The sequence below is a fragment of the Pelophylax lessonae genome (assembly GCF_965119305.1).
Source record: "Pelophylax lessonae genome assembly, chromosome: 11".
NCBI lineage: Eukaryota > Metazoa > Chordata > Amphibia > Anura > Ranidae > Pelophylax > Pelophylax lessonae.
In genome coordinates, this window is record NC_138778.1 from 195,117,733 (window position 1) to 195,130,206 (window position 12,474).

Genomic DNA, 12,474 nt, shown 5'->3' on the forward strand with positions numbered 1-12,474 from the left:
AAATATATGTAATTTTTTGTGAAGAATAAACAACAAGTCGGACACATATATAAAGTGGAACGACATTTATTGGATATTTCAAACTTTGTTAACAAATAAAAAACTGAAAAATTGGGGGTGCAAAATTATTCAGCCCCTTTACTTTCAGTGCAGCAAACTCTCTCCAGAAGTTCAGTGAGGATCTCTGAATGATCCAATGTTGACCTAAATGACTAATGATGATAAATAGAATCCACCTGTGTGTAATCAAGTCTCCGTATAAATGCACCTGCACTGTGTCTCAGAGGTCTGTTTAAAGCGCAGAGAGCATCATGAAGCACAAGGAATACACCAGGCAAGTCCGAGATACTGTTGTGGAGAAGTTTAAAGCCGGATTTGGATACAAAAAGATTTCCCAAGCTTTAAACATCCCAAGGAGCACTGTGCAAGCGATAATATGGAAATGGAAGGAGTATCAGACCACTGCAAATCTACGAAGACCTGGCCGTCCCTCTAAAATTTCAGCTCATACAAGGAGAAGACTGATCAGAGATGCAGCCAAGAGGCCCATGATCACTCTGGATGAACTGCAGAGAACTACAGCTGAGGTGGGAGACTCTGTCCATAGGACAACAATCAGTCGTATACTGCACAAATCTGCCCTTTATGGAAGAGTAGCAAGAAGAAAGCCATTTCTTAAAGATATCCATAAAAAGTGTCGTTTAAAGTTTGTCACAAGCCACCTGGGAGACACACCAAACATGTGGAGGAAGGTGCTCTGGTCAGATGAAACCAAAATCAAATTTTTTGGCAACAATGCAAAACATTATGTTTGGCGTAAAAGCAACACAGCTCATCACCCTGAACACACCATCCCCACTGTCAAACATGGTGGTGGCAGCATCATGGTTTGGGCCTGCTTTTCTTCAGCAGGGACAGGGAAGATGGTTAAAATTGATGGGAAGATGGATGGAGCCAAATACAGGACCATTCTGGAAGAAAACCTGATGGAGTCTGCAAAAGACCTGAGACTGGGACGGAGATTTGTCTTCCAACAAGACAATGATCCAAAACATAAAGAAAAATCTACAATGGAATGGTTCACAAATAAACATATCCAGGTGTTAGAATGGCCAAGTCAAAGTCCAGACCTGAAGCCAATCGAGAATCTGTGGAAAGAACTGAAAACTGCTGTTTACAAACGCTCTCCAACCAACCTCACTGAGCTCGAGCTGTTTTGCAAGGAGGAATGGGCGAAAATTCTCTCGATGTGCAAAACTGATAGAGATATACCCCAAGCGGCTTACAGCTGTAATCGCAGCAAAAGGTGGCGCTACAAAGTATTAACTTAAGGGCACTGAATAATTTTGCACGCCCAATTTTTCAGTTTTTTATTTGTTAAAAAAGTTTGAAATATCCAATAAATTTCGTCACACTTCATGATTGTGCCCCACTTGTTGATTCTTCACAAAAAATTACAGTTTTATATCTTTATGTTTGAAGCCTGAAATGTGGCAAAAGGTTGCAAAGTTCAAGGGGGCCGAATAATTTTGCAAGGCACTGTACCTCTGCTCTCCTACAACTTGTTTCTATTTGCCCCATATTGGCACTATACCCACTGGAGCAATTACATTTTGCAGAGCAAAGTAGGGACTGGCCAGAGAGGGACTACTTTGATGTAGTTGGCCAGCTTAAACATGTGTTGCAATGTATGTGAACTAAAAATCCCTGTTTTTATGCACAGTTTGCCAGAAAGGGTGTAAGGCTGTGTGAAAAGGGTTCATCAAGAAATTTTTCTGTTAACATGTGGTCATACCCCTTTAGCACCTGACGTCTTATATGTATATATGAACAATTGGGATTTTAGCAGAGGTACAGTATCTCACAAAAGTGAGTATAACTCTTAGATTTTTGTAAATATTTTATTATATCTTTTCATTTGACAACACTGAAGAAATGACACTTTGCTACAATGTAAAGTAGTGAGTGTACAGCTTGTAAAACAGTGTAAATTTGCTGTCCCCTCAAAATAACTCAACACACAGCCATTATTGTCTAAACCGCTGGCAACAAAAGTGAGTACACCCTTAAGTAAAAATGTCCAAATTGGGCCCAAAGTTTAAATATTTTGTGTGGCCACCATTATTTTCCAGCAGTGCCTTAACCCTCCTAGGCATGGAGTTTACCAGAGCTTCACAGGTTGCCACTGGAGTCCTCTTCCACTCTTCCATGATGACATCACAGGGCTAGTGGAGGTTAGAGACCTTGCGATCCTCCACCTTCCATTTGAGGATGCCCCACAAATGTTCAATAGGGTTTAGGTCTGGAGACATGCTTGGCCAGTCCATCACCTTTACCCTCAGCTTCTTTAGCAAGGCAGTGGTCAACTTGGAGGTGTGTTCGGGGTTGTTAACATGTTTGAATACTGCCCTGTGGCCCAGTCTCTGAAGGGAGGCGATCATGCTCTGCTTCATTATGTCACAGTACACGTTGGCATTCATGGTTCCCTCAATGAACTGTAGCTCCCCAGTACTGGCAGCACTCATGCAGCCCCAGACCATGACAATCCCACTACCATGTAGGCAAGACACACTTGTCTTTGTACTCCTCACCTGGTTGCCGCCCCACACACCTGACACCATCTGAACCAAATAAGTTTATCTTGGTCTCATCAGACCACTGGACATGGTTCCAGTAATCCATGTCCTTAGTCTGCTTGTCTATAAACTGCAGGCTTTCTTGGACATCATCTTTAGAAGAGGCTTCCTTCTGGGACGATAGCCATGCAGACTAATCTGATGCAGTGTGCGGCATATGGTCTGAGCCCTGACAGGCCCACCCCTTCAACCTCTGCAGCAATGCTAAAAGCACTCATACATCTAATTCCCAAAGATAACCTCTGGATATGACGCTCAGCACATGCACTCAACTTCTTTATGTAAATGAAGAAAACGGTCGCACATCACCAAAGGATCCGATGAAGAATAAATGTCTTTTATTCACATAAGTGGTACAAGGTACAGCAGGGTAGGAAATAGTAGGCGTGTTTCAGGTAGTGAACAAGCACATAGCATTCGTGTGAAACGCGTCTACTATTTCCTACACTGCTGTACCTTGTAATGCAATTGCCGGATACCTTGGTTTGTGGTACTGACTGGCCTGAGCGGTGTTATTCCTCTCTACACTCAACTCCTTTGGTCGACCATGGCGAGGCCTATTCTGAGTGGAACCTTTCCTGTTGAACCGCTGTATGGTCTTGGCCACCATGCTACAGCTCAGTTTTAGGGTCTTGGCAATCTTCTTATAGCCTAGGCCATCTTTATGTAGAGCAACAATTTTTTTTCAGTTCCTCAGAGTTCTTTGTCATGAGGTGCCATGCTGAACTTCCATTGACCAGTATGAGAGAGTGAGAGCGATAACACCAAATTTAACACACCTGCTCCCCATTCACACCTGAGACTTTGTAACAAAAACAAGTCACATGACACCAGGGAGGGAAAATGGCTAATTGGGCCCAATTTGGACATTTTCAATTAGGGATGTACTCACTTTTGTTCCCAGCGGTTTAGACATTAACGGCAGTGTGCTGAGTTATTTTGAGGGGACAGCAAATTTACACTGTTATACAAGTTGTACACTCACTACTTTACATTGTAGCAAAGTGTAATTTCTTCAGTGTTGTCACATGAAAAGATATAAAATATTTACAAAAATGTGAGGGGTAAGTGAAATACTGTATAGCTTATTTTTAGTTATTAGTAACTGGTACCAGATCTCTGGGAGTTTCCTTTCTAACAGGCGATGTGGGTTCCTCGGATTCAGACTCCGAATTGGATACTTCTTTATAGCATTTCCTCTTGACAGTCCCCCCTCTCTGAGGGCGCTTATGTTCCATAACTTTGTTCAGTAGTTCAACTTCTTTGTCAGTACTCTGCTGAATTGTTTCCTTGAAGTAAATAAAGAAAACACCTGCAGTTTAAAACTTACCCTAACTAATAAAATGTACAAGTTAGCAGATCTGCCAAATCATCTCTTTTATCACCAAGGCTTTTAAAGTGGATGTAAAACGCCGACATGAAATAACATAGCATTTCCTCTATAGCAGGAGTTCGCAAACTGTGGGTCGGGACCCACTGGTGGGTCGCGAGCTGCATTTGAGTGGGTCGTGCTGAGCCGGAAATCACTGAGAGCGGGCCCGCTTAAATTGTGCTGTGCGGGCCCGTGCAAATTGCAGAGAGCCAGAGCAATCAAATCGCGATGGACTCAGGACCTCGCCTACGCAGTTTACGGAGGCTGGTCTGTATTTCTCACGAGGAGGATACTTGCATCAGTGAGTATGTATATGGGCTGTTATGTAGGTTGTAGAATATGTTCATGGGGTGCAGAGCCAGCTCCTCGGTCCTGCTGGCAGGAGCGGGGTGGCTAGACTGGCGGCGGGATTCTCTCAGCTATAGCGGGCAGAGAGGGCAGCCTCGGTGTCATAGGAAGACCAGGTGGCCCGGCGGTGTCAAGAGTTCATGGCAGCTTCTATTTTTAATTTAACATACCCCTCCCTTTAAAATATGCATTATTATTATTATTATTTGCATTTCTATAGCGCCAACAGATTCTGTAGCACTTTACAATATTCAATTACAAGCAAGTGGGTCACGAAAAATAACTGTATTCAGAAGTGGGTCTCGGCCCAAAAAAGTTTGGGAAGCCCTGCTCTATAGTATGCACTTGTCTCAATTAAAAACACTTTTGTGATTTCTGTCTACTGCTTCATTCCTCGGCTATCAGCATCAATCGCTTCTGACAAGTTTTCCTGACACTAAGAGAAGAAAGGTGACAGGGGAGGGATCTCCAGCTGGTTGACAGCCTCAGCTCTGTTCCTGTGTGAAGGGGGTGTGTTTCTTCCCTCCAATCAGCTCTCACAGCTCTCCTCAATGAACTCTGCAGGGTTTAACATCAGCTCCCCACCCCCTTTTTTCTAAACGCTCAGACAAGGTTTAAAAGTTATGGACTTTGAAGGAATGATGAGAAGACAGCAGATAAACAGGTACAACTTATGTATAAGGATTAGTTTCATCTCTGTGTATCACCTGAGTTTAGTCACTTTACTGGGTATTTGTAAGGTTTTACAACCACAGAAAGTGTAGCAACTGGTCACTAGCTTCTACAGCTTGAGATATGTCAGTAATTAAAGGATGTGCTGGTAACCTGGGGGGGGGGGGGGGTAAATAAATACATAAATTAGTAATGTAGATCAAAAGTAAAATAAGACAACCTTTAACCGCTTCTGGACCGGAAAATGTTACCATCTTAATGATCAGGCAATTTGGCACTGCGTGATTTTACCAGGTAATTGCGCAGTCATTACATGCTGTACCCAAACAAAATTCATGTCCTTTTTTTCCCACAAACAGAGCTTTCTTTTGGTAGTATTTGATCACCTGTGTGATTTTTATTTTTTGCAATATAAATGAAAAAATACTGAAAATTTTGAGAAAAAATTACATTTTCTATTTTTTTTCTTATAACAAATATCCAATAAACTAAATTTTTGTCATACATTTAGGCCAAAATGTATTTTTTTGTCACAGGTGTTTAAAAAAAAAAAAAAATGTTTACACAAAGTTGTCATTGAAATGATATATGCTCACACATGCCATGGGTATATGTGGAATTACACCCCAAAATCAACAATTTACGCCCTTAGAAAGCCTGAAGGCAGTAATTGGTTTTCAGGGTCCTGTATGCGGCTAGACTACCAAAAAGTCTCACACATTTTGTATCTCCATACTCAGGAGAAGCAGCAGAATGTATTTTGGGGTGTCATTTCACATATAGCCATGGCATGTTAGAGTAATATATCATTTAACGACAACTACTTTCCAAAATGGGCTTATTTGGGGGGGGGGGGAGGTTTGTGCTATCCTGACATTTCAGGGCCTCAGAAACTGTGATAGGTAGTCAGGAATTAAAATAACTCTTTGTCTTACCGTAAAATCCTTTTCTCTGAGGTTCACTGATGGACACAGCTCAATGTCTTCAGACCATTGGGCTTATGGTGCTCTCTCTTCTGGAGTAGGCCTAGGCGGAAACAATTTTTGGCTACGCCCCTGAGGCAGTCCCAGGGGGTATACCATCACTTCCTGCGATAGGACTTCAGTTTGTAACCAGCAGTGTCAGAAGAATGCATAACTCAACCCAACAGAGGGGCGGGTGCTGTGTATGTCAGTGAACCTCAGAGAAAAGGATTTTACGGCACAACAAAAATCCAGTTTTCTCTTTTGTTTACTGACTGACACAGCTCCATGTCTTCTTAGACCCTTGGGATGTCCAAAAGCAGTATCAACATGAGGGGTGGGAAAAAAACAGCAATACACATAATTCACAACAAGGGCTAAACATAGCCAACCAGGTAAAACAGGAGCTCAACCAGGAACAACTGGAGCTCACCACCAGGAAAAAATACACAATCAAGAGGGGGGAGCGGCAGACCCAAGTAGTCCAGCTTTGTGGACGGAGACAATGCAGATTTCTGAAAATTCAGTGTCCACCCGAACTCCTGCAGAGTTCGCACCGTAACGTCCCAGTCGGCTTCTAGAGCCGAGGAAGACTCTGCACTCAGAAGCACATCATCCAGGTAACCTATAACCGCAATCCACTTATGCCAACACTGGGGCCAAAACCTTTGTGAACACCCGAGGAGCCACGAATTGAAAGTGCTCCTCGCCCACAGCAAAACGAAGAAAAAATGCCCAACATATATAGGAATATGAAGGTAAGCGTCCTTGAGATTGATGGAAGCCATCAGATCTCCTTGATGAAGGAAAGCTACTACTGTGCGGATGGACTCCATCCGAAATGTCTGAACCCACACAAAGTAGTTCAGAGCCTTGAGATCCAAGATCGGACGAACCTTGCCTTCCTTCCTGGGAACTGTAAACAAATTTGAATAAAAACCTTGGAAACGTTCCAACTCTGGAACCAGCACAAAAACTAATTCTGCTTACATGTCCTGCCCTGCTCCGTAGAGGCCCTGTAGCCGTTCTGGAGACAGGCGTAGGTTGGAAGGAAAGAACCTTGCTAGAGGCAAGGACCGAACTCGATCTTGTAACTGAACTGAATCAGTTTGTGGACCCATTTGTCCTGAATGAGCAAGGTCCATGGATCCGGAAAGAAGCAAAGACGTCCCCCCACCCCAGACGCGGGTGAGGGCACCCCTCCAGGCTGAGGAAGGCTTGTCTGCGGAACCCGAAGTGTTCGCTTTGAACTTACCATTCCAGGGTCTCTTGGAGTTACGAGTGGATCTTGAGTCCTTTTCCTGAGATCCAGACGGACGAAAGAGCCGCTGTGAGCCAAAAAGAAGGGACCAGGCTTACAGAAAGGTTCCTTGCCCTTAGCTGCCTGCAGAAGCAATGTACTTTTGCCTCCCATAAGGCCCTTAATAATCTCTTCCATAGAGGCACCGAACAAACAGTCACCTACAAAAGGATCAGATCAGTCAGCACCTTTTTAGAAGCCTGGTCAGCCGACCAGTACTTCAACCAGAAGGATCACCGCCGTCACCGAAACCCTGCCAACCAAGGGGGCTGCATCCAAGGATGAATCACAAATATACTGTAACCCCTGGATCAACTGATCTGCCAGCTCAGAAGGGTGTTGACTCCCCTCCAGATCCTGGCGCAAAAACAAAAACCGTTAAAGTTTGGGATACCAAGGTGATAGCAAACACACTCAAAATTAAAATCAGCCACGGTGCAGAGGTACCGGACCAGAGCCTCAGCTCGTTTGTCCACGGGGTCCTTTAAGGACGAAGCATCCTCCACCGGCAAAAGTGTGGTCTTATTTAGCCTGGAAACCTGAGAATCCACAGACGATGGAACCACTAGTTGCTTCAGAAGAGACTCATCAAAGGGATATTCCAAAGGGTATTCCAACCATGCGTTTCGGGGAACCCCACTGACTAGTGACAATCTCATCAAAATAGTTAGGAAAGGGAAACACCTTAGTCACCTTGGAAGATTTGCGGATGCCAAACTGCACCAGCGTCACCGACTCAGCTGCAGCTGAGTCCTCCAATTTTAAAGATTCCCAAACTGACACAATCAGAGCCTCCACCAGTGCTTTTTAATGCGCGGTTGCAGAGGAGGAGGACTCATCCTCACTATTAGCGCATTCAGCGTGCGTGGACGCAGACTCAGTGGGCTGACTCTGGTCCACAGCGGCCAAATTCAACTCAGATGGAGGAAGCAGAGGACTCAGGTGAAGGCGGGGGGCGCTTCTTGCCAGGCCTTCTTTGCAGGGTCATATCTACTTTGGCTACCAGCTACTGCAGGACTGCCGTCATGGCTGCCAGGGCAGACTGTGACCCAGAGGGTACTGCAGCTTCCAGGAGTGGATCGCGTGGTGAAACACACTCCATAGGCACCATAAAGGTTTAATCGGAACTGCAAATTTTTTATTTTTTTTTGGGAAAAAAATGGGAGGTCCCCTCCCCCCGTGCACCGCTGAGGCATCACAAGAATCAGCGCAACCGTGGCGCTGTATACAGCAGAGGAAGGATAGAGTACCCCCAGGGACTTACCACCCAAGCTGTAGAGCGCCAAAACGGTCTGCCACATTGCTGGAAAGAGAAAACGCTGACCTGACACTAGAAGCCCTGGAAGCCTCAGCACTGCACCAAACTAACAGAAAATGGCTGCCATTAAAACTCTATGGGGAACCAAAAACATGGCCGCTGGACTACACAAACCTGGCCGCTGAAGCCGGGAATACAGAATCCACAGCAAAATGGCGGCGCTGAACGGGACTCTGGACCCCAGGGAAGCACAGAGACCCCCCCTCCCATCGCAGAACTGCAGGTATGGACACCCCCCCAAGCCAAAAACACCAATGCCCCCCCAGGGGAAGGGACAGGGGGCATATGAGGACACAGGGGAAACCCCGCTAAGGAGAAGGGGGAAAAGTATGAGGGGGAGGAAGGACACAGAAGGGGCCTAGCCTCCCCGGGGAGAGCCCGAGACTACCCCAACAATTACATAGGAAAGGAGGGGAGACACTACTCACCATACCACGGTCACCCAGGCGGGCACTACGCCGACCAGTCCACTGCACCATCTTGGAATGGAGGTGCTGCAGCCTGAGGTAAGCTGCAACTCCGATCATGACTGCTGTTGTGACCAGGGTATGCGATCTCGCGAGGTGTTTCACTCGCCAGCCAGCTCCCATCCAGTGGGGCTATGTTGCAGCCAACCTAGCACGGAGCTAATAGTTGGGTCGCACTCACAGGCCAGACTGGGAAGGCCATAATGATCTAGAATATCCAGTGCCTCGCCCAGTCCAGCTGTTGATTGTAGTTCACGCAAGAAAAAAATAATAAAGAAAAAGTACAACATTTATATAGGAAAAATGTCAGGACCGCAGATCCCAGCAGAGAGCCAGGTCCTTACTCCTGATTAGGCAGAAAAAACTGGAGTTCTACAGCAGGAAGTGATGGTATACCCTCTGGGACTGCCCCAGGGGCTTAACCAAAAAGGTTTCCGCCTAGTCCTACTCCTAAAGAGAGACAGCATAAAGCATAATGGTCAGAAGACTTGAAGCTGTGTCTGTCAGTGAACGAAAGAGGAAATTATTTTTTTTTACTAGAAAATTACTTTGAACTCGCAAACATTACATGTATATATTTTTTTAAAGCAGAAGCCCTATAGAAAAAAATGGTGGGTGTTGCAATTTTTTTTTGTCACACGGTATTTGCGCAGAGATTTTCCAAACGCAATTTTTTGAGAGAGAAAACACTCTCATAAAATTGAATGCAGAAATACACTATATATTGCCCAATTGTTTGGTAAAATATAAAAGATGATCTTATGCTGAGTACATAGATACCAAACACGACATGACTTAAAATTGCGCACGCCAGTGCAGCGGCAACAAACTGCTTACATTTTTAAAAGCCTTTACAGGTTACCAGTTTAGATTTACAGAGGAGGTTTACTGCAAGAATTACTGCTCTCGATCTGACGTTTGCGGCGATACTACCTCACATGCATGCTGCAATTGCTGTTTACATATGACACCAGACCGATGCTTGCGTTTGCCTTTGTGCGCAAACGCAAGGGGACAGGGGTGCTTGAATTTTTTTTTTTTACTTATTTACTGTTTTATTTTATTTTGACACCTTCCCTTTCATTTTTTCTTTTTTTATGATTTTTATTGTTAACACAGGGAATTTAAATATCCCCTATGACAACAATAAGTCGACAGGTAATCTTTTTTTAAAAATTGGAGTCTTTTAGACTCTAGATCTCTCCTTTGCCCTTAAAGCATCTGACCACACCAAGATTGGTGTGATGAGATGCTTTCCCAATGACGCTGTTTATCTCTGGCGAAACCGAAGTCATGAAATGTTCGTAGCTTCCGGTATCTTAGGCCATAGAGATTATATGGTCTATGGTGAGATTAGAAAGAATGGAAAGGGAGGGATTGGACTTTATAGGCACCAGTATTAAAATTGTATACTTTATTAAAGGATTCACAAAAACATATAAAACAAAATACACAAAAGAAAAAGGTAAAAAAGGCCAACATACAATGTACATATAATGCAATAGGGCGACAAAGCCTAAAAACAGTATACAAATCGCATAGCCTATCAAATATTAATGTATGTAACAACAGTCACATATAACAATCACATATGTTACAGAATAACCTATGTTTATGAGGCGGCCAAAGAGAGGAATAATAACCGTCTCTAACGGTCGTCTGTACAGAGTAGATACACAAATATTAGATTGAATCCCAGCTGCCCTACATGTTTCGCTTACTTTAATAAGCTTCTTCTGGGGCATGTGGTGAGAACAGACATCTGAGAAGAATTTTCAGGTCATCAGACCTTGTAATAAACCAAGCCTGGTAAGTTAGAATAATAACGAGGGGGGTCGGTACGCTGTAGTAGGAGCAGACTGCCTAACACAATTACCGGGGTAAGCATGAGACAAAGTAATTCATATGACATGGGTACAAGACCTAACAAAAGCTCAATGTCATGGAATTCCAATCGTTTCAAAAACGTTTAAGTAGAGAGGCCGGAGAGATAAAGAGCCCCGACCTGTAAAACCAACCAAGGGCAGGCGAGGTAAGTGTACCTCATATGCCTGAGACCCAGGTGTGTTAGGTGTAGGTATGCTGCCGACAGAGCGACCAGATGTACCCCCCCCCCCCGGATGGGGATACCGCCACCTAGGAGCGCACATACCAAATACTATGGTGAGATTAGTCTACAATCAGCTGTATGGTAAGCTGATGGAACCACTGGCTGCAGTCTCGGGTTACCCGGTGGGACAGGAGAGCCTGAGCAAACCGTGGAAGGCGGCAGGAAGGGGGCGGGGGAGTCCCTTCCCACTGCTTGTAAAACAGTCTAGTGGGTAATTATCTGCTAGAGTTGCTTTTACATGAAAGCCGGCCGCTGGCTATAAAAAAAAAATATCAGAAAGTGTGTGGTATGCCCACCATTAGACCTCCCAGCATCCACCCACTTCTAATGATGGGCTTACATGCAATGTTCTTTTTTTAGTTCAGCCCATGGGCAAAACGAAAAACAAAAGAACATAGCACATTACTTCATTTGCATCGATTGATGTGGACGAATAAATCTCTACCAAGGAAAGTGTTAAAAAATATGTGGTGAAGCATAGGGGAGATCTGCCTTCTGTGTCCACCCCATCCCCTATGCTTTGCCATATATGCTCTTTTTTTTTTAACTGTGGTAGTGAAATCACCTCCTACAGCGCTGCAATCATTGATTTACATACATGCTGAGAGCAAACTCTGTTGCTGTCAGAATAAACAAATCAGTGCTGCAGCTGATGGGCGTACCTGCAATGCAAACAATGGTTAATAATAAAACACTGCAATATAGTAGTATACAGTGCAGTAAAACAGTAGAATGGTTGTATCTGCAAAGAAAACTATGGTTAACAATGAAAAACACAGCAGCAATAAAACATTACAATATTATAGCATACAGTACAGTAGAATGGTGGTATCTGCAAAGAAAACTATGGTTAACAATGAAAAACAGTAACAATAAAACATTACAGTATAACATTATATTATAAAGCACAGTAAAGGTAGAAAGAGTAGAAAAGTAGAGTAAGAACAGAAAATTAACTCAATAAAACGACAACTATTTTTGGCTTTTTTATTTTTTTTATTTGATTTTAACTTTTTTTAACACTTTTTTTGTAACAGTAAAAAAATGTTCCAGGCACCCTCTCAAAATGCGAAAACCGTCTAACATCTTTCGAGATCCTGTGTAAAAGTGTGCCCTTGACTGCCGTAGTGTACCCTATACTAATACTCTACTAGTGTCAGGAAAGGAAGCGCCACTCAGCCGCAATAACGATGCTGGAGGCGGGTGCGCATGCACGGGAGCATGCCGGCGCATGCACGTAGACGTGCCGGGGCAGAGCGTGTGCGTCATCACGCCCATCCTGGCCCTAT

General features: G+C 44.1%; 1 protein-coding gene across 1 annotated transcript in view; it reads right to left on the reverse strand.

Moving 5' to 3' along the window:
- Window positions 1–12,474, reverse strand: part of SYCP2 (synaptonemal complex protein 2) — a 372,455-nt gene that overhangs the window by 138,250 nt on the left and 221,731 nt on the right. The window contains exon 31 of the mRNA XM_082271514.1: window positions 3,749–3,925. Within this exon, the coding sequence (XP_082127640.1) occupies window positions 3,749–3,925 (177 nt within the window). The remainder of the gene's footprint in view (window positions 1–3,748; window positions 3,926–12,474) is intronic.